The sequence below is a fragment of the Cervus elaphus genome, chromosome 19 (assembly GCF_910594005.1).
Source record: "Cervus elaphus chromosome 19, mCerEla1.1, whole genome shotgun sequence".
Taxonomy (NCBI): domain Eukaryota; kingdom Metazoa; phylum Chordata; class Mammalia; order Artiodactyla; family Cervidae; genus Cervus; species Cervus elaphus.
In genome coordinates this window covers 23,933,259-23,953,487 of record NC_057833.1, presented here as the reverse complement: position 1 = coordinate 23,953,487, position 20,229 = coordinate 23,933,259, and the positions used below count along the sequence as shown (strand labels likewise).

The following is a 20,229-nucleotide window of genomic DNA, read 5'->3' as shown; positions in this document are numbered from 1 at the left end:
GTAGGCATTTATGAATCAGAAAGATAATCTTGGCAGTCTTGAAACTATATCATCATGCCTAATGAGCAGTTACTGCCTGTGTGCTCAGTCATGTCCGACTCTTTGGGAGCCCATGGACTGTAGCCTGCCAGGCTCCTCTGTCCATGGGATGCCCCAGGCAAGAATACTGGAGTGGGTTGCCATTTCCTCATCCAGGGATCTTCCCAACCCAGGGATCGAACTCGTGTTTCCTGCATCTCTTTCCTTAGCAGGTGGATTCTTTGCCACTGAGCCACCTGAGAAGCCCCTAGTGAGTAGTAGGAGGGAGCTAAAAATAAGCTTTCTCCCAGCAGAATCCTTTAGCTTTGGGGGAGAATGTGTTCTTATTCTAGGCAGAAAAGATATTCCCAGATGTTTGAAGAGTGAACTAGTGAAATATTCTGATTGAATAGAATGTGAGTGTTTTTACTATAAATGATAATGTCGTCTTTACAATGTGAGATATTTTTATGAGTCTTCTACCAGACTTCTTTGCCTTAATCCTCTGGTCTTCCTGGGGCCATTGAACAAAACCAAACAAACAAAACCCATCATGAAAAGCCTGAAAGCCATTCAAGGTATTTATCAATACAGAGAGAAAGGTGTTTTGGTCTAATGCTTTATACTCCAAAAACCCATGTATTAATAGATAACACTGCATTTGGGGAAGCCTTCAGTGTATAAGAGATGTACCATGGGTTATTTGGGATTTTACTAATTAAAAATAACTTACTGTCTCCATTGTAGTTGTTACCTGAGTGTTGTTTACTTGGAGTCTTAGATGATTATTTTTAGCAAAGCAAAGGTTGTTGAGCCTTTGACTTGTTTTCCTTAAAAATGAAGTGCAAGTAGACACGTTAACAATCTCTAGTTGAAAGTGTTAGACTTTATGAGACTCCTGTAATCCGTCTCATTTAACGCTCACCAGAGGGAAACTTTATGATCTCCTGACTCTGCTCACTGGTCATGCCTGGACTCAGGAAGCCATTTGGCAGCATTATCGGCACAGAAAGGATGGGCGTGGCCCGGGTTTGGCCCCCTAACCTGAGCTGACCCTTGTTTTGGTTTCTTGCAGCCCTATGTGACATGCACCCCATGAGAGCTCTCTTCCTTATCCCCCGGAACCCAGCGCCTCGGCTGAAGTCTAAGAAGTGGTGAGTTTGGTCTTCAGTGTTTTGCAGATCTAATGTCAAGAGTTTCTGCATTTCTGTTTGGAATGAGCTCAGATCTTTAGATCCTGCTAACAGCATTAGTTGAATATGTACTAAGACTTGTTGAGTGATTTTCTGTATGCTGTTATTCATCTTAAAGTACATATTAAGGACCTGCTATTTGCACAGTAAGTCCTTATTCATTAGGAGGAGATATTAGCTAAAGTGGGTAGCGGAACCCAAGAAGTAACATGGAAACACTTTGATTTATCACTCAGAATAATATCTTTCCCAGCAGTGCAGAACATCTCATCAGAACGGGTGGTAGTTTAGAGTCAGCCCATTAGATTGGCTGACTTTTCTTCTGTTCCTTAAGGCATTAATTCCCTAAATGTATATACACACTTGGTACTATGTGAGGTGATTTCATGCTCTGTGCATGAACATTTATAATTTTTGTTTTTGCTCTTTATGACAGGTGATACTGGCTGCTTCTTTGTGGCAGTGATCTAACCTTTCCATTTAATAAACTGATTCACAGAAAAAGTGACTTAAAGAAAAATACTAAGTGAATACTTGCATGGATGATGAAGAGTATGGTAAAAATTATATTGGTAGTGTCTGATTGACTGGAGTTTGTAAACAGAATTCTACAGATTAGACCAGGATTTTAACTTTTGGCTTTTTTGTGCATGTACACCAGAGTCTTTGTATCTTATTCTGGAGCAAAAATTCATTGCTTTTTCCCTTCCCCTTGTGGATAATGGTGTATCTTCCTTGATACGTTCTCAATTCTGATTCCCTTTGCCATGGGACCAAATCCTGGACCACTTAAGACCACCTATCCTTTTCTAGATACCTTCTAGGCAGTTTTGAGCATGAAGGGACAAGACCCTTCTGCCTTTCCTCATATCGCTTCATGATCAGGTCCTCACGTTTCTCACACACCCACCCACAGTTTCCCCCTCCACTATACAAAAGCAGTCTTATTTAATACCATTATCCAGGAATGACATAGTGACCCTGGCAGAACAAGAGAAAGGCATACTGCACAGAGAGAGGGGAAAGAAACAGCCGGAATAGATGACAGCCTCAGAGTTAGTTGCCAAGGGCTGCATGGGGAGAGAGTGAGGGTTGCTATTGGTAACAAGGAGGCAGAGCATCCCTCCTCCTCTCTCCGGAGGGTCGCCGTGGTGTGAGACATCACTCTCTCCCCAGCAACAGCTTTCCATTGGGTACCAAACAGCACATGATCCACAGGTGCCCAGAGGCTCTGCTTCCTCCCTTCTCCGTAGAACAGGCTCCCAGAAAGGGGCTGGCTTAGTTCTGGAAGATCCTTGGAAACATCAGGGACACTGTGAAGCTGTCTGCGAGCTTTCTGTTTGTCCTTCATGCCACGCCTCCCAGGAAGGTTGGGAGGGCTGCTGCGTCCGGTGGGCTTCACCCACCCTGTCCCCTCCCTGCCTCCTCTGCCTTCACTGATACTGGACAGGTGCTCCTAGCTCCACCACAGAGGACAAACTGACCATCCGTACCTGTGCTGTTTGCCCAGCGTGGTGTGGCCATGCATTACAGTTCAGAAATATTTGTGTTCATTGCCAACTTTTAAAAAAAAACTGGTGGTCCATGGAGATTTCTGGCCTTTTATTCCCACAAAGGTGCAGCCACCCTGCCCTGCCCAAGCATTCCTGCTCCCTTTTAGGCTGAGCCCTTATGCTTCTGCCCCCATCACCGCCTCTTCTGGCCCAGAAACTGGAATCCCTTGGTTACCACACTGGTCCTGTCTTCTTACCCCTGCTCTGCAGTGCCCTTCTGTGTGACCCATCTGGCCCCCAGGACTGACCAGCCCCCACGCTACAGTTTCCTAGTTCGTTGACCTTGTTCCAACAGGAGCCACCCTGCATTGACCTTGCCTGAGAAGTACAGACTTGAGGGAAAATATAGGCTGACTTCTCTGCTTCAGAACTTTGGCGATGAGAGCTAATTTTATAATGCTGCAGGGAGCTGGATCAGTCCAGGCTGCCTTCATCTCACCAGCCTCCTTGCACGCCCTTGCGTGGCTCAGAATGAGAGCCAGCTAGGAGAAGGGGTGCCACATGCCAGGTAGTGGATGGGAAAATGACGTGGCTGTTTGAGAGCCAGTGGAGGAAACAAAAGACCTGGTAAAATACACTTTCTCAGTCAGAACCCAGCCGTTATAAAGATGGCCGTGCAGCCCCCAGCCACAGGATACTTGGTGGGGCTCGAATTTCTCTACACTAGAATTCCAGTTTTTAAATGAAAATATTTAGGTACTTCAGAGTACTTGTATTGAACGACCAGGTTCAGAGTGATTTCAAATAGGTTAGGGTTTGGGAGGAAATAAAATATTTCTTATTTTCCTTTTCCTTTTTCCCCTTATCACCCACCAAAACAAAAAAAAAAAAAACCTCTAAAATGTTCTTTTGTATCTACCTATTCTCTACTTTAATGAGTTATCAGATGAAATACACTATTCCCAGTGTATATTCCAACATATGACCAAAGGGGGCACCATTGTGGCAGAGACAGCCATGAACTCTCCATTATAAGCATTCAGCTGAGGATCATTTCCAAGGAATTGACTGAATCTACAACGTACAAGGCATACAAGGCATATGTATGTTGTAGTCTCAGCAACATATTTGTGTGTGTGTGTATTTAAAATATATATAAATTTAAGATATATATAAAAACTTGATTTTACTGGATTCAGGATTCTTTAAATTCTATAGTGCTTTATAGTTTTCAAAAGTTTCACACATGATTTCATATAATCCCCTAATAACCTTTATTTTCTTAGCCACAACCCTGCTGGACAGATGCTGTGTGTCCTCATATTATGGGTGAGAGTCTGAGGCTTAGGTGGGTTATGGTCCTTGCCCAAGGCTGGGGCCTCTGAAGAAGGATGGGGATGACTTTGTTCCTGTAAAAGGTGGTCAGTCTTGTTCTCTTCGCATGCCCTTTAAATGTGAAGATTCCACACAGGCAAAGCACTGTTCAGCTGAGCTCATTGGAGAGGTCGTAACTGCTTATCTCTGGGAAGAGGGATAAGATTCCTGGTTTAAACCACTCATGCTCCAGATGGAGACTGGAGGCCCGATGAGGTTGTGTTTTATCCTGAGTCCCAGTTACAGCAGCCTGGAACCCCAGCCTGCTGCTTTTACTCCAGAGCTTCCAGCCATTTCTCTTATTTTATGAAACTACAGTTCCGATTCCTGCTGAGTCTTCTGGCACTGTTGTTTTAGAAATAATAGTGCTTTTTTAGGGATGCAGGGAGCTCTCAATGAAATAATGATAATAGAAAATATCAGAAAATACTTCAAATAGGCTAAATTTATTAGTAGTAATGTGACTTTGGACTTTAATAAAATCAAAACAAAAATTACTAGAGTCTTTTAAAATCAGCATTTTTTGTAGTCTTCTTGGAGATAACAATCCTGCTCACTCTTGCTGCTAATGCATCTAATACTAATATACATAAAGTAATTCTGTTAAGGAATTCTATACTATTCAGTTCAACATGAGTTGGGAAAAACACTATCACAATTCCACTCTTAGCCCTCAAGGCAGATCCTACTGTCTGTCCTTTAAGCCTGGTGATGGTCAGAGATGGTGGGACATTGTCATCAATAGTCAAAGTATTAATAATAATAATAATCTTAGCATTTGTGATGTAACAGGCACAGTTCTACGTATTTTACATGAAGTAACTCATTTATTTATCACAGCAGTCTTTTGAGATAAGTGCTAACAGTATCCCCATTTGCACCCAGGGAAACTGAGATACAGAAAAGTTAAGTAATATGCCCATAATCACACAGTTAGTAAATGATAGAACCTGAAGTAGAGAAAAAGGATAGTTCTAAGGCAAGTGGAAATTTTAAAGATCAAATTGCCTTTAGGGAGTCTGAAGATTACCAGAAACTTTTAGCCCAAGCAGTTACAGTATTTAATGTGATGATCGTTCAGACATTTTTAACACCTCCAAGGACAGAGAAGCCTGGCAAGCTGCAGTCCCTGGGTTCACCAAAGAGTCTGATACGACTTAGCAACTAAACAACAGCAACAACACAATTTAACATATAAACAGGAAAATCTGAGAAGATAAAGTGCTCAGTGACACTGGTATTAGAAGAACTAGTGTCTCAGACTGTAAGCACCAATCACTGTCTTTTATCTCTCCACACCAAACCTTGGGAAATTAGTATTGCTAATCTCAGGCTTTTTAAAAAAGTGACAGAACTGAATTATAGGCAACTAAAACTAAGACAATAAAGGTATAGAAATGTGCTTTAAACCCACTAGGCCTCTCTGCAAAGAGTCAGGTGATACTTAATGTAGGTGAAGTTTTTTTATTTTTAATTAAATGTGTGATTAAGCATATTGATTCTTTGGTCACACTAACTTACATAGAGACAGTGCATCTTTGAAGATTTGTTGTAAGTAAGCATTATTTTCTCTTCAAGCAGAACCGTTTGCAGAGGACGTGGGGTAAACTGCCAGCTTTGTAATTTCGCACATCTTGGCTCATCCTCTGGGCCCAAAGATACTCTCTGGAGTATATCATGAGATTCCTTCCCACCAGGAGACATACTGGAAAAAAGACTGCTGTAGCTATTTCCATTAAACTGCCTGAACACACTCCCATCCTGGAGATGTCTCTGGCTTTTGTGAGGTGTCAGGATCGGGGAAGGGAATGTACAGTCTATTAAGTCTGGCTCTCTTTTTAAATTAGGTGTGATTTCTTTTATTTATCATCCCCTAATGAACAGTCGAGCACTTTATAAAGAACAAACTCTTTCTTCCATGTTTTCTAATAGAAAAAAGAGAACTTGTATTTGCATTCTCGTGAATATTTAAGAGCTTTCTGTCTTTATTTGATTTTGTTTTCATCTTTCTAATACTGATTTTCTTACCTAGAAGTGTACAGCCTGGAGTGTGTCCATTTCTTTATGAAGGTTAACCTTATTCTCTTCAGTTTATTGCTTAACACAGTCCATTGTTTCATTATGGGTTGTTTTTGGTTTTTTTTTTGCAAAGTCCCTCCTTAGGTGCTATCACATTAGTGCCTCCACAGATTAATCTGATGGATAGAAAGAAAGTGTATGAAATAATACCTTCTCTCTAAGCCTTCCTGTCTGTCTCTCACAAACACAGATTTGAAGGCACCCACACTACAGCTCTTGGGTGGAATATTTACCTGATAACCATTTATGCATCCATTTGTTTGTCCAATATATAGTGTGTTCATGATACAAAAATGGCTCAGGCACATCCCAGCTCTGGGGAGAATTTCCGGGGTCCAGGAGGCAGGGGTACGGGCTGAAGGACTTAGAGAGAGATACTTACAATGTCCATCCTGTGGTTACTCCATCTAATCCTTAGTTTTGCCAACCCTGATTCATCCTGAGCTGACCCTCAGGTGACTTTTACTTCTATGTTAAATAATTTAAAAGCTTGAACATCATCTAGAATGTTAAGGAGGGAAAAAAAATACCAGTAATTCAGTATTTTAAACATGGAGTAAGGTGAAAAACTGCTTTGACTTGGGCAGAAGTGGAGAATGGCACAGTGCCCGCTGACACCTGAGCTTTGAAGAACACACTCACCATTATGTTCTGTGTGATGAGGACACCTTTCAGGTTAGAAGGTTACACATAGGACCTGCTGAGAAACTTGGGAAAGCTTTACTTCGGAGATTTGCTTCTGTAACTCCTCAGTGATCCACAGGAGGGCGACAGAGAGCATAGAATGGCTCATTCCTGATCAAGGTGAGAAGAGTGAGGAGGGTGTGCGGGGCTCCCCCAATGTCTCCGAGAGTGATGTGCCTTGCTGACAGTGGGGCACCTCGGAAAGGCATGCTGTAGAATCGTGAGCTTAATTACTTATGATGCTGGACAGTTTCTTGGAACATTCAGCCAGAACAGGCATGCCCAACTCATGAATCATAGCTCAAGTCATCATTAATTTCTAGCACGCTGTGGACTTGTGCCCTAGTCGCTGCCATCTCTCACTGGCTCTCCCTTGCCCCTGTGCGTCCCTGGCTCAGGGTTCATCTGAGGAGATGGTGCCTCTCTAGAAGGAGATAAATTTCTTCTGGGTATGAACTTAGTCTCTTGAAGTTAAGTTTCCAAGTCCATGGGTCGATAGCAGACATTCACATACATCCTGTTCTTGCTCACTGAAAAGCAAAGTCCAAAAGTGATTCTGAAATTGCCGGTTAAAAAAATTTTGCCTAAAATTTCATTTTACTATGTGAGAATCTTGTTCATTTCTACAAATTGTCCCCTTTACCTATCCAACCCTAGTGTTACTTTTTCCAGCTTGCATTTCCTGCCTTACTTAGACAGCTCACCTCAGTGTCCCCTGGCATATAGTATGCTCAATCTCAGCTTTAGTTTTTCACTGATTCTACCTCCTTGAACTGTCCTTTCCCGAGAGTGATTTTTTTTATCCTAATTCTTTAAGGCCCAGCTCTGGTTCCCTCATTCCAACAGACCTTCCAGGAATGATTTTTATCGGGGTCTTTCTCTTCACTGGTGCCTGTCGGTCTTTGGTGTGATCTGACATAAAAACTGTGCAAAAATGCCTTCGTGATATAACTGCCATACACCGCCTGAGTTGTGTGTTGGTGTCAAGGATGCCTTTGAACCCCATTGTGCTTTATTAAGAGCTAAATGTACTCTGTGACTGGTTGATCCCTATGTAGCTGATTGGACCTGTTTTGTTGTTTTTGTTGTTGTCCTAGTATTTCAGAAAAATGTAAGTTTCCTTTTCTTTGGATTGTCCTTTTATCCATGGGTTCATCTCTTCTGTTTGTCAGGTCAAAAAAATTCCAGTCATTTATTGAGAGCTGCTTGGTAAAGAACCACAGCCAGCGACCAGCAACAGAACAACTGATGAAGCATCCATTTATCCGAGACCAACCTAATGAACGACAGGTCCGCATTCAGCTCAAGGACCATATCGATAGAACAAAGAAGAAGCGAGGAGAGAAAGGTGAGACGCACACTTCTATTTCAGTGAGGGAAACAAAAGACCAAGTGTCATGGGCCCTTGGTGTGTTTGGAGGGACCGTGGGGGTTTCAGATAGCCTGCATTGTTCTTTAGCGTGAGGACTGCCTCAGAGATCACAGCCTGTGGGCATCACTAGGGGCAGGCTGCTGGAATGGAATCTTTCATGAAAGAACAGAACTGCAAGAAATATTACCTTTTCCAGGCAGTGAACAAAAAGTCATGTTGAGTGATACTATGAAGTGGTTTAATACGACAAGTGATTTTCTTAATTCAAATGAATATTCACGTTTCAAAAGCAAAATCTACAGAAGACAGCAGCCTTTAAAAAAAAAAAAAACCCATCTAATTGACATTTTTTTCAGTACTGGCACTCTTCACCATTTAAGTTTTTGTGCTCTGAGGCTCATTTTTAATTTAGGTGTTTGGAAGTCAGAAGGAATTTTATTGTAGTCACAGGAATTTTAAAAAGGTTGCCAGGCTACTATACAGAACATTGCGTTTTCCCCTTTGTTTTACAGATTCAAAAACTCTTTTTTCTTAGGGCTCTATCTGTTGTCCCACCCTGTCTTTTCACTGCATTACTGGAATAGGCATGAGTCCAACTCGGGGTCCTGGGACTGCCTGCAAGTTGTTTGAATAGAGACTTGGAATTCCTTAACTAGCATCTTGACCAAGGTGAACTCACCTGGTCTGGGGCAGGTTTTATGACTTAGTTGGATAGGGCAGTAGGGAAGGTTGAGAATGGGAAGGAAAGGGGGAGAATACGGAGAAGAGATGGGGTGAGAGCTCCCTGGTGGTAGCAGGAAGGGGAAGCTGGTGGGGCTGACAGTGAGGCCGAAGTTCCGGCCTGATGAAGTGAGCGCTGAGCCTGGGTGGGGAGGTCCATGGCGATGCGCTTGTCTGCACTTCTGTCCTCTCCACCTTTCTCCCCTGCTCTTCATGATCCAGAGGGAGCTGAGGAGGGTGGTGGGCAGCGAAGAACAGAGGGCGCCCTCCTTTGGTAGTAAGTCCCCTACTTACAAACGAGTTCTGTTCTGAGAGCCTCTTCCTAAGTCTGACTTGTTCATAAGTCCCACAAAGTGAGCCTGGGTACCCAACCACCACAATCCACTGTGTAGTACCGTACTGTAATAGGTTCATAATAATTTTCCACACAAATAATATGTACATTAAAAAAGCAAGCACAAAAAAGAAGGAAAACATTTTTAATCTGACAGTACAGTACCTTGAAAAGTACAGTGGTACAGTACAACTGATGGCATACTGGAGCTGGCATGCACGTTTGCATCTTTGAAAGTTCACAGCTGTATTTGAATTTCTCTTCTTTGTCTCTACAGCTAATATCTGTCACATGGCAAAGTATGAGCAGGGTCCTAGGGGTGGGCGGTGAGCAGTGTAAAGAGTCAGGACGGGGCAGAGGTAAGATCAGCAAAGGCTAAGGGGACAAGGAGAAATCCTCAGTGAACATTTCAAGGAAAGTTCCTTCTTTGCAGTCAGCCTCCGGGACTCAGGAGAACGTGTGATCAGGTTAGACTCAGGAGCAGGAGATTTTGAGGCTAGGCCAAAAAGGAGACCTATCTCCAGCTCTTAGTGGGTGGAGAGGGATGATATGTCAGTGAGAACCCAAGGAGCTGAGAGGGCCGTGCAAGATGCACAAACTAGGCATAGAGAGAAATAGATGAGTTGAGGTTAAAAAATGCCAGGACCGATTTTTCAACTGCTACTTATTAATAGTGGTCTTGGGCCACTCCATGAAGTCAGAATTTTAAAGGGAATAGTTTAGAGCAGTGTGTCAGACATGCAGCTCATTAAAAGCCAGCTTTCCTAAAAAGAAAATTTATTCTCCTATACATGTAGATTAGGTTAATTACTTAGACTCTTGTTTTCACACTCAAATTCTGAGTTCAAATTCTACTTCTACCCCTTAGTTGTGTGAACTCCACCCCTCTTTTCTCATCTTTAAAGTAGGAATGGGGGTATAATAATAATTACCATTGTCTGGCATTTTTGCAAAGATTAAATGAGATAATGCATGTAAAATGCTTACTACAACTTCTGGCACGTAGATGTACTCAATAAATATAAGCTATGCAAAGAGCTGATTCATTGGAAAAGACCCTAATGCTGGGAGAGATTGAGGGCAGGAGGAGAAGGGGGCGGCAGAGATTGAGATGGTTGGATAGCATCATTGACTCAATGGACATGAGTTTGAACAAACTCTGAGAGATAGTAAAGGACAGGGAAGCCTGGCATGCTGCAGTCCATGGGGTCGCAGAGTTGGACACAAGTGAGCGACTGAACAGCAAACGCTTATTTAGAAAATTCTTTATTGACATAACTTTGCAGTAGTATTTAGGGTTACTTTCTGAGATCTTGTGACCTCTTTGCCTCTGAACTCTAAGAATGGATAAAGCGTGTTCCTTGAGTTATTTGCACATTTTGGGAGCACAGACTCTGGACTGGGACTCAGAACTCACCATCCTGTGAAAGCAAACTATTTTTAATGTGTTCCTTCTCTGCAGAGTAGAAGAGTAAGATTCCTGGTAGTAGGCATATTCAAGAATTGCATGGTGAGTTAAGGAACTTAATTCTATTTAGGCTTAAGAGATACTAACAGCCTTTTTCTGTCTGCTCCCCAAGAAAGAGTATTGCCCAAATGAGACTTCCTTCCAGTTGCTCGATTTGATAAGTGACTTAATTTTCTCCTTTTAGTACTTTTTCATTTCTCTTAGTAGCTCTAAGACCAGTTTTGGGAAGAATAAAAAATTTTAATGTGCATTGTTTGTGATTTCTTAACCTGATACTTGGGCTTTCCTGGTGGCTCAGGGGTAGAGAATCCGCCTGCAGTGGTTCTGCAGAGATGGTTCTGTCCCTGGGTTGGGAAGATCCCCTGGAGGAGGATCACACTCCAGTATTCTTGCCTGGAGAATCCCATGGACAGAGGAGCCTGGTGGGCTAGGGTTCATAGGGTCGCAGAGTGGGACATGACTGAAGCAACTTAGCATGCACGCACAACCTGATACTATTTTTTCCTCAAGATATGTTGAGACATGCTAATTTAAGACAGCAGTGCAAAAGCAATCATGCTGGATTCTGATGAAGTATTACAGGTGAGGAATCTGACAGAAGTTTCACCCTATTGAAGAGAAATAATTAGATTAATTGTGTACTTCTGTTTCTTGCTTTAATTTACTTTAATATATAAAATTTCTGCAGTTTACTTTGAATGCTCTGTTGCTTTGTTTCAGGAAAGTTTGGAATATTAAACTTTCAATGTGGAACTTTGACATACTTTATGAAGGGTCTTTACATTTTGGTGGAATAATATTTTTTAAAAAGTGACCTGAAAGCTTCATACATATCTAAACTAGTAAAGCTAATTTTTATATGATTTTTAAAAATACACTTGAAGTCATCATACTATGACTTCCTTTTGTCATCACTTATGGAGTAGGATGGAAAGCAAAGTGTGTTTATGATCAAATTCCATAGTTCTTATCATGTGACTGCTGCCTCCTGGTGGTAACATAAGCAAATTGCAGTTTCAGTTGCTTTTCAGGGACACAAATGTCTTCAAAGTTGTAATTACTAACCCACAGCGATCAACAGATGATAGCCCTGTGACAACCTCCCTTGCTTAAAATGAAAAGCTCCTCCATAAGGCTCCCCACTGCCCACAGAAAAGCCTCAGCATGTTAAAGATCAGCAAGTCACATCAGACCTGCTGGCCTTTCTCACTCCATCTGCTTTCTCACACCAAACACCCGGAAACCAATGTTTCCTGAACATTCATGCCCTGTAGTACTGTCAGCCTCACTCAGGTAGTTATGCTGCTTAGATGCTCCTTTTCCAGCCACTTTCAGCTTCCATCTGCCTGTAAAGGGGCTACTGACCTTCCAAGGTCCAGCCTATTTCCTTCCCAAAGACCTGGCTGTTCCTTCCCCATTTTGACCCATGGACTTAGCTGCTTTTTCCGCTAATACCTAAATCCAAATCTCAGATTTATTAGTCATATTACTTAGCTGCTTATAATCTCAGTACCTTTGGTTGCAAAGTGGGTATCATATTAAAGGATTGTTATGAGAAGTAGATGAGAGAACGTACGTAATCTAGCATAATGACCAGCATGGGTGATACCCAATAAAAATTAGTTCTTTTTCTTCATAATCATGGTGACTTTGATTATTTATCTGTCCATCTTGACCATCAGATTCTAATCTCCTCCAAAGCAGAGACTCAATCTTATTCATTATTGCATGTTAACTTGCTTAACATATTTGTGAATTAAACGAATGTCCCCAGTGGGTCAATAAAAACACATTTAACCCTATGTTTTTAGTCACACATGCTATCAAAAGTTTCTTTCTGTTATTGAGATATCAAAAGGCAATTTGTGAGTCCAGGTAAATTATAATAAAATTTCTACTTAAAAAAAAAAAATGATTATTACTGTCAGTAAGTTAGCAGTGGCCCGGATTGAGTTGGTACTGCTGCAGCTGCTAAGTTGCTTCAGTCGTATCCGACTCTGTGCGGCCCCATAGACGGCAGCCCACCAGGCTCCCCCGTCCCTGGGATTCTCCAGGCAAGAACACTGGAGTGGGTTTCCATTTCCTTCTCCAATGCATGAAAGTGAAAAGTGAAAGTGAAGTTGCTCAATCGTGTCTGACTCTTCATGACCCCATGGACTGCAGCCTACCAGGCTTCTCCGTCCATGGGATTTTCCAGGCAAGAGTGCTGGAGTGGGGTGCCATTGCCTTCTCTGCCGGATTGGGTTAGGTGCTTCTATAATGGAAGTTAACAGGAACTGAGAAGTTCTGGTTCAGCTTCTTGTCTTCACTTGCCTGTGAATGCTGGGCTTTAAGGAGAGAGCCTAGAGTTGGCTGGGGCAGTCTCAGATGTTAATTCCATGCGCTTGAATCCAGCTGGTGGGTATTGTTGGACCACAAGTCAGGAACCCTGGAGCCTGCCCCAGGTCAGCATTTAGGACAGCCCTCAGGGCCTCGGTTTCCTTGTGCAGAAAATGGAGGGTGGGCTTTCCTGAGCTGCCGCGCCTTTTGTGCACTGACCTTCCGTGGGTCTCTCTTTAGATGAGACGGAGTATGAGTACAGCGGGAGTGAGGAAGAAGAAGAGGAGAATGACTCCGGAGAGCCCAGGTAGGCAAACAAGAGCCTCCTCTCATTTCACGTTGTGAATTGTGCTTGTGTGAAATTCACATCCTTTTGATTTATAGGTTCATTTTTAAGAATCTAGCAGGGTGGTCTTATCTAATTTATTGCCCATGCATGTACTCATTAATTTGGGAAATTTTCCCTAGGCAGGCTGTATGAGAACATGAAAATCAGCATATTCTTTATCTTGTCTTCCAAGATTTATTTCCTTGTTTCCTCTTATATATAGAATTGTAGAATGGGGAGGAGGCAGTTATCTGGGTAATAGGCTAACAGTACTGCAAACGGCAGCTTTCTGGAGACCTAAGTGGTGTTTTTTAGACTTGAGTTATTCAGTCTATTACTTCATACCTTTGAGACGTTTAGGCGGCCACTGTCCTCATCACATGCTGTGGTATTTTCACCACAGCCTAATCCAAGAGGAAACAGCTTCCAGGAAGTCAAATTACATTCTCGAGGTGAACCCTAAATAGAACTCCCATGCCCATTCCTGCTGTCATATGTTAGCTCCCAGAATCAATTGCTGCTTTATTACCATCATCCCTATGTTTTAAATTTCACTTGACTTTGATTCTGACTTTTTCCTAGTCTGTGTTTATAAACAATTAATGCCAGTGTGCTCACACCACCAGGATTTCTCTTTTTGTGAGAGAATTCAGCCGATGGCAGTTTGGTGAATCAAAGAGCATGGCCGTGCATACCAGGGTGGATGCACTGTTCATGTGAAGTGAAATCTGTTGGGGAAATGAACAAAGCAGTAGGGTCACCGGGGTATATAGAGGTCTCCATCCTCTAGCTATCCAAGGATGGGGCCCAGTACTCAATAAGGAACAGATTCTGTATGCCTGAGGCAGAGCTTCCGAACCAGCAAAGGGTCCAACTCAGCTACTGCTGCTGGAGTGAGCTAGTGCATCCCTTTTCTGAGCTAACTTGGACCTAACCAAGCTGGATTATTGCTAAAACTACTGGAAGAGGAGATCCAACCAGTCCATCCTAAAGGAGATCAGTCCTGGGTATTCAACGGAAGGACTGATGTTGAAGCTGAAACTCCAATACTTTGGCCACCTGATGCGAAGAGCTGGTTCATTTGAAAAGACCCTGATGCTGGGAAAGATTGAAGGCGAGAGGAGAAGGGGACGACAGAAGATGAGATGGTTGGATGGCATCACCGACTCGATGGGCATGGGTTTGGGTGGACTCTGGGAGTTGGTGATAGACAGGGAGGCCTGGGGTGCTGCGGTTCATGGGGTCGCAAAGAGTCATACACAACTGAGCGACTGAACTGAACTGAACTGGAAGGGGACAGGACTGAACTTACAGGGCCGACAGTTTTTCTCTCTTCACCTGTTACGGGAATCTTCAAGGTCAAAGACTGAAGGAGAATTTTTTCCTTCCATCTGGATACTTAACATGTTGGCCGCCCCCAGTTTAGCTGCATAAAGATGATGACTTCCAAGTAGTGATATGGAAAATGAACATTCTTATAAAGCAAAGGGCCCAATGTCCTGCTTTCAGAGAAGTTGCACACTGTTTTTCCAAAGCTCGCTCAGACAGACACTTCAGCCCTTCTGATCACTCTCCATGGAGCTGGGACCCTTGACTTAACTAATACTTGCTGTATCGTGTGTTAGGAGTCACTTAGTGGGTGACCTACCTGTCCCTTAAGTCTTCTGTAATTGTAACATGTCTATATATGACATTGAAGATTATCTTTCAAGTCCTGGTTTATGGGCACATCTAATTAATTTTCATGAAATCCCGAGAAGTAAAAAGGGACAGTGTTGATTTCATTATGGAAATGAGGTAACAGCCCAACACTGGCAGCCAGGCCACACGTGGAGGTAATGATTGGGTCAGTAATACAGCTCAGACCATCTGACATTGATTCAACATCAGGTAATATTAATAGATGGTCCTCATGTGCACAGGAGGCTGGGTTCCCGAAGCCCTTTCCCCTTTGCACAGAGCATGTGGTCATCATTTTGGGTTGGTTTAGAGTCCTGCACAAAGGCTGGAGTTTTAAAGGAGACTTATTAGTAGGCTCCAAGCGCTGTCTATGAACCAAGCCTTTTTTGTTTGTTTTTTTATTAGTCGGAGGCTAATTACTTTACAGTATTGTAGTGGTTTTTGCCATACATTGACATGAATCAGCCATGGATTTATATGTGTTCCCCATCCTGAACCCCCCCCCCACCTCCCTCCCCATCCCATCCCTCCGGGTCATCCCAGTGCACCAGCCCTGAGCACTTGTCTCATACATCCAACCTGGACTGGCGATCTGTTTCACACTTGATAGTATATTTGTTTCAATGCTGTTGTCTCAGATCACCCTACCCTCGCTTTCTCCCATGGAGTCCAAAAGTCTGTTCTGTACATCTGTGTCTCTTTTTCTGTGTTGCGTATAGGGTTATCATTACCATCTTTCTAAATTCCATATATATACATTAATATACTGTATTGGTGTTTATCTTTCTGGCTTACTTCACTCTGTTTAAGGGGCTCCAGTTTTATCCATCTCATTAGAACTGATTCAAATGTATTCTTTTTAATGGCTGAGTAATATTCCATTGTGTATATGTTCCACAGCTTTCTTATCCATTCATCTGCTGATGGGCATCTAGGTTGCTTCCATGTCCTGGCTATTATAAACAGTGCTGCGATGAACATTGGGATACACGTGTCTCTTTCAGATCTGGTTTCCTCGGTGTGTATGCCCAGAAGTGGTATTGCTGGGTCATATGGCAGTTCTATTTCCAGTTTTTTAAGGAATCTCCACACTGTTCTCCAGAGTGGCTATACTAGTTTGCATTCCCACCAACAGTGTAAGAGGGTTCCCTTTTCTCCACACTCTCTCCAGCATTTATTGCTTGTAGACTTTTGGATAGCAGCTATTCTGACTGGCGTGAAATGGTACCTCATTGTGGTTTTGATTTGCATTTCTCTGATAATGAGTGAGGTTGAGCATCTTTTCATGTGTTTGTTAGCCGTCTGTATGTCTTCTTTGGAGAAATATCTGTTTAGATCTTTGGCCCATTTTTTGACTGGGTCATTTATTTTTTTGGAATTGAGCTGCAGGAGTTGCTTGTATATTTTTGAGATTAATCCTTTGTCTGTTGCTTCATTTGCTATTATTTTCTCCCATTCTGAAGGCTGCCTTTTCACCTTGCTTATAGTTTCCTTTGTTGTGCAAAAGCTTTTAAGTTTAATTAGGTCCCATTTGCTTATTTTTGCTTCTATTTCCAATATTCTGGGAGGTGGGTCATAGAGGATCTTGCTGTGATTTATATCAGAGAGTGTTTTGCCTATGTTCTCCTCTAGGAGTTTTATAGTTTCTGGTCTTACATTTAGATCTTTAATCCATTTTGAGTTTATTTTTGTGTATGGTGTTAGAAAGTGTTCTAGTTTCATTCTTTTACAAGTGGTTGACCAGTTTTCCCAGCACCACTTGGTAAAGAGGTTGTCTTTTCTCCATTGTATATTCTTGCCTCCTTTGTCGAAGATAAGGTGTCCATAGGTACGTGGATTTATCTCTGGGCTTTCTATTTTGTTCCATTGATCTATATTTCTGTCTTTGTGCCAGTACCATACTGTCTTGATGACTGTGGCTTTGTAGTAGAGTCTGAAGTCAGGCAGGTTGATTCCTCCAGTTGAACCAAGCCTTTTTATGGCAGTATCTTGGGCTCCCCAGGCAGCACTAGTGGTAAAGAACCTGCCTGCCAATGCAGGAGACGTAAGAGACGCAGGTTTGATCCCTGGGTCAGGAAGATCCCCTGGCGGAGGGCACAGAAGTCCACTCTAGTATTCTTGCTTGGAGAATCCCATGGACAGAGGTGCCTGGTGGGCTACAGTTCATGGTATTGCAAAGAGTCAGACACAACTAAAGTGACTTAGCTTGCACGCATACATGGCGGTATCTCACAAAGCATGCTACCCGCTCTCTAAGACAGAATGATCCCCTTGTCAGCCACAAAACCCACTCTTCCCCTGTCATTCCCCATCCCAATTTACATCACCACCGCAGCCCAGATGCCAAGAAAAAACCTGCAAGTCATCCCTCACTCCACACGTTGGATCCATCAACAGGTTTTACTAACTGTGTCCCCAAAGGCTTCTCGCTGCCTCTGACCCCACCACTCCCACCCGATTAGTCTCCACCCTGGAGCCACTAGCAGCCCGATGGGTGGCCTTGCTTGCCCTCATACACCCTGCAGAATAGCATCTACGGAGCAGCCAAGTGAATCTGATCCTGTTACTTTCCTGCTAATAACTGTTCCACACATGGCATCTACAGCCTCCTGCTTTACCCTATCTCCCTGTCTCTGCCCTCCTCTTGTACCCCCTTGCTTTCATTCACTCTGCTTTGGGAAGACAGCTTGGGGTTCAGTCCCCCACAAAGGCCACCCTTGTTGCCATGACAGGCCTCTAAACTTGCTTTCCCTTCTGCCTGAAAGAGTCTTCCCCTACCTCTTCGTGTTCAACATTTAGGGCTTAGCTCAACCATCACCTTCTAGGAGAGGTCTTCCCTGATCTAAAAGAAAGTCCTCATCCTCTCCCCAGCTCCCTGCCACTGTCCCTCTTAAAACTCTTACACTTTTTTGTCTTCTGTAGAGCCTAGTAATATCTGAAATGATGTTGTTTGTAGAATTTATCTAATTATTTGTCTCTCTTCCCCACAAGAAGAGAATATGTTTAGTTACTGCTGTATCCACTAGAGCCTATTACAGTGCTTGCCACATAGTAGGGATTCAGTGATTGTTTAATGGATTTATCTCAAGAGGAAGCTGCCAGAAATATTAAAAAGACTAGATCTGTTTGAACAAGTAGGAACATTCCCCTCCTGGCTGGGCTGCTGTGCAGAACCAAGGAGTCTGTAGCTTGCGTTCTAGGAGGTTAAGTGATTGAGGATGTGTCCATCTATGTAGAGCAGGCTTCCTCACCGCTACTGATTATTCATTTTTATTTGTTGGCTTAGTTCTTGCCTAGTTCTTTCTTAAAAGTGAAAATAAACCAGTCTGGGACTCAGGGCTTCCGGTACTCAAAAAAGCTTTTAGAAATTAGAGTGTGAGGGAGGAGCTCTGTGGACCGTCCTGGAGAGAAGTGATGAATTCAGGAATGGGGCAGCTCTCTGGCGGTGGAGACAGCCTATGCCTGCAGTAATCACACTGAAGGGGAGGCTGGACCTGAGTTAGTTCCCTGGACCCTGTTTCTTTGCCGAGGTGAGCAGTGGAATTGATGGAGGCTCAGAGAGCCCGTGCTTGGCTCTCCTCCTCCACGGGGACCCCAGGGTAGCGACGACCCCACCCGGAGTGGCCCCTGACCCGTCTCTCTTCCTGCCCGCAGCTCCATTCTCAACCTGCCCGGGGAGTCGACGCTGCGGCGGGACTTCCTGAGGCTCCAGCTGGCCAACAAGGAGCGGTCCGAGGCCCTGCGGCGGCAGCAGCTGGAGCAGCAGCAGCGGGAGAACGAGGAGCACAAGCGGCAGCTGCTGGCCGAGCGCCAGAAGCGCATCGAGGAGCAGAAGGAGCAGCGGCGGCGGCTGGAGGAGGTGAGGACGGGCCCCGGTGCCCGGGCTCCCTTCCTGGGTGTCCGCCATGGCCCTCCGTCTCCCTCCGGAGGCCGTGGCCCGCCTGGAGCACTCACACCTGAGCCGTGAAGGAGGAGGTGGCCAAGGGCACTTTACCAGCGGGGGTGGTGTGGCCTTGGTGTGGTCACGTCAGAAACACAGGTGAAGGGTTCAGCCCCTTCCAGTCTTGCTCAGGTATCACCTTCTTAGTGAGACCTCCTTGACTTCCCCACTTAAAGTCTCAGCCCCTCCCTCTATCATGTCCTGTCGCCCTTCCCTGTTGCATTTTTTTCTTATGTATCTCTTAATCACCTTCACACCTGTGTACTTTATGTGTCATATGTCTGTCTCTCCCCACTAGAAAGTAAGCTCTTTGTGGACAGGATGTTTTATGCCTTTTGTGCATCTCTTTTTTTTTTCTTTCCCCTTTTATCATTGTGTATCTCAATATTATGTATCTAGATGTGTATATGCTTAGTCACTGAAATTGTATCTGATTCTTCAGGACCTCATGGACTGTAGCCCACCAGGCTCCTCTGTCCATGGGATTCTCCAGGCCAGAATACTGGAGTGGGTTGCTATTCCCTGCTTCAGTGGATCTTCCCAACCCAAGGATCAAACCCAGGTCTCCCGCATTGCAGGCGGATTCCTTACCATCTGAGCCACCAGGGAAGCCCCAATTATCTAGATATTAGCATCTAAAACAGTGCCCATTACATACTGCTGCTACTGCTAAGTCACTTCAGTCGTGTCCGACTCTTCACAACCCCATGGACTACAGCCTACCAGGCTCCTCCGTCCATGGGATTTTCCAGGCAAGAGTACTGGAGTGGGGTGCCATTGCCTTCTCTGCCATTACGTACTAGATGCCTCCTAAATATTTGTGGAATGAAGGAGCTAATATATGAGTGAATGAATCAGTGATCAAGAGCTGGAATATAGGCGTTAATTAGAACACAGTGAACTGAGATGAGGCAGAGAAGTGAAATGTCAAGTGTGGAAAAGCAGGGCCTGCCTACTGCTACTCTTTAGTTACTGTTCTGAATGCTGGAGAAGGCATTTCACACGTCCTTCCACACACACCTTGACATAGGTCTTCAATGCAAGGCAAGCCTTGCCCACCCTATGACTCTCTCTTTCTAGAGAAGCATTCCTGTCCTGTAGCTAGTGGGCATGACTTGCCTTCAGCAGCAGGTGTGAACTTGTACCACCAGCCAAGCTTTTCTGCATGGCTTATCCTGGGCCCGACTCTCACGTGTGGTCTTACAGATGTTTATTAAAGCCTCCTTC

The 20,229-nt window shown here is 43.8% G+C and overlaps 1 protein-coding gene across 8 annotated transcripts in view; it reads left to right on the top strand.

Annotated features, from left to right (window-relative positions):
• Nucleotides 1-20,229, top strand: part of TNIK (TRAF2 and NCK interacting kinase) — a 393,297-nt gene that overhangs the window by 278,521 nt on the left and 94,547 nt on the right. For all 8 annotated transcript variants that reach the window (XM_043874417.1, XM_043874424.1, XM_043874420.1 and 5 more), the window contains 4 exons: nt 1,094-1,172; nt 8,014-8,189; nt 13,295-13,361; nt 18,717-18,921. In XM_043874417.1, the coding sequence (XP_043730352.1) occupies nt 1,094-1,172; nt 8,014-8,189; nt 13,295-13,361; nt 18,717-18,921 (527 nt within the window). The remainder of the gene's footprint in view (nt 1-1,093; nt 1,173-8,013; nt 8,190-13,294; nt 13,362-18,716; nt 18,922-20,229) is intronic.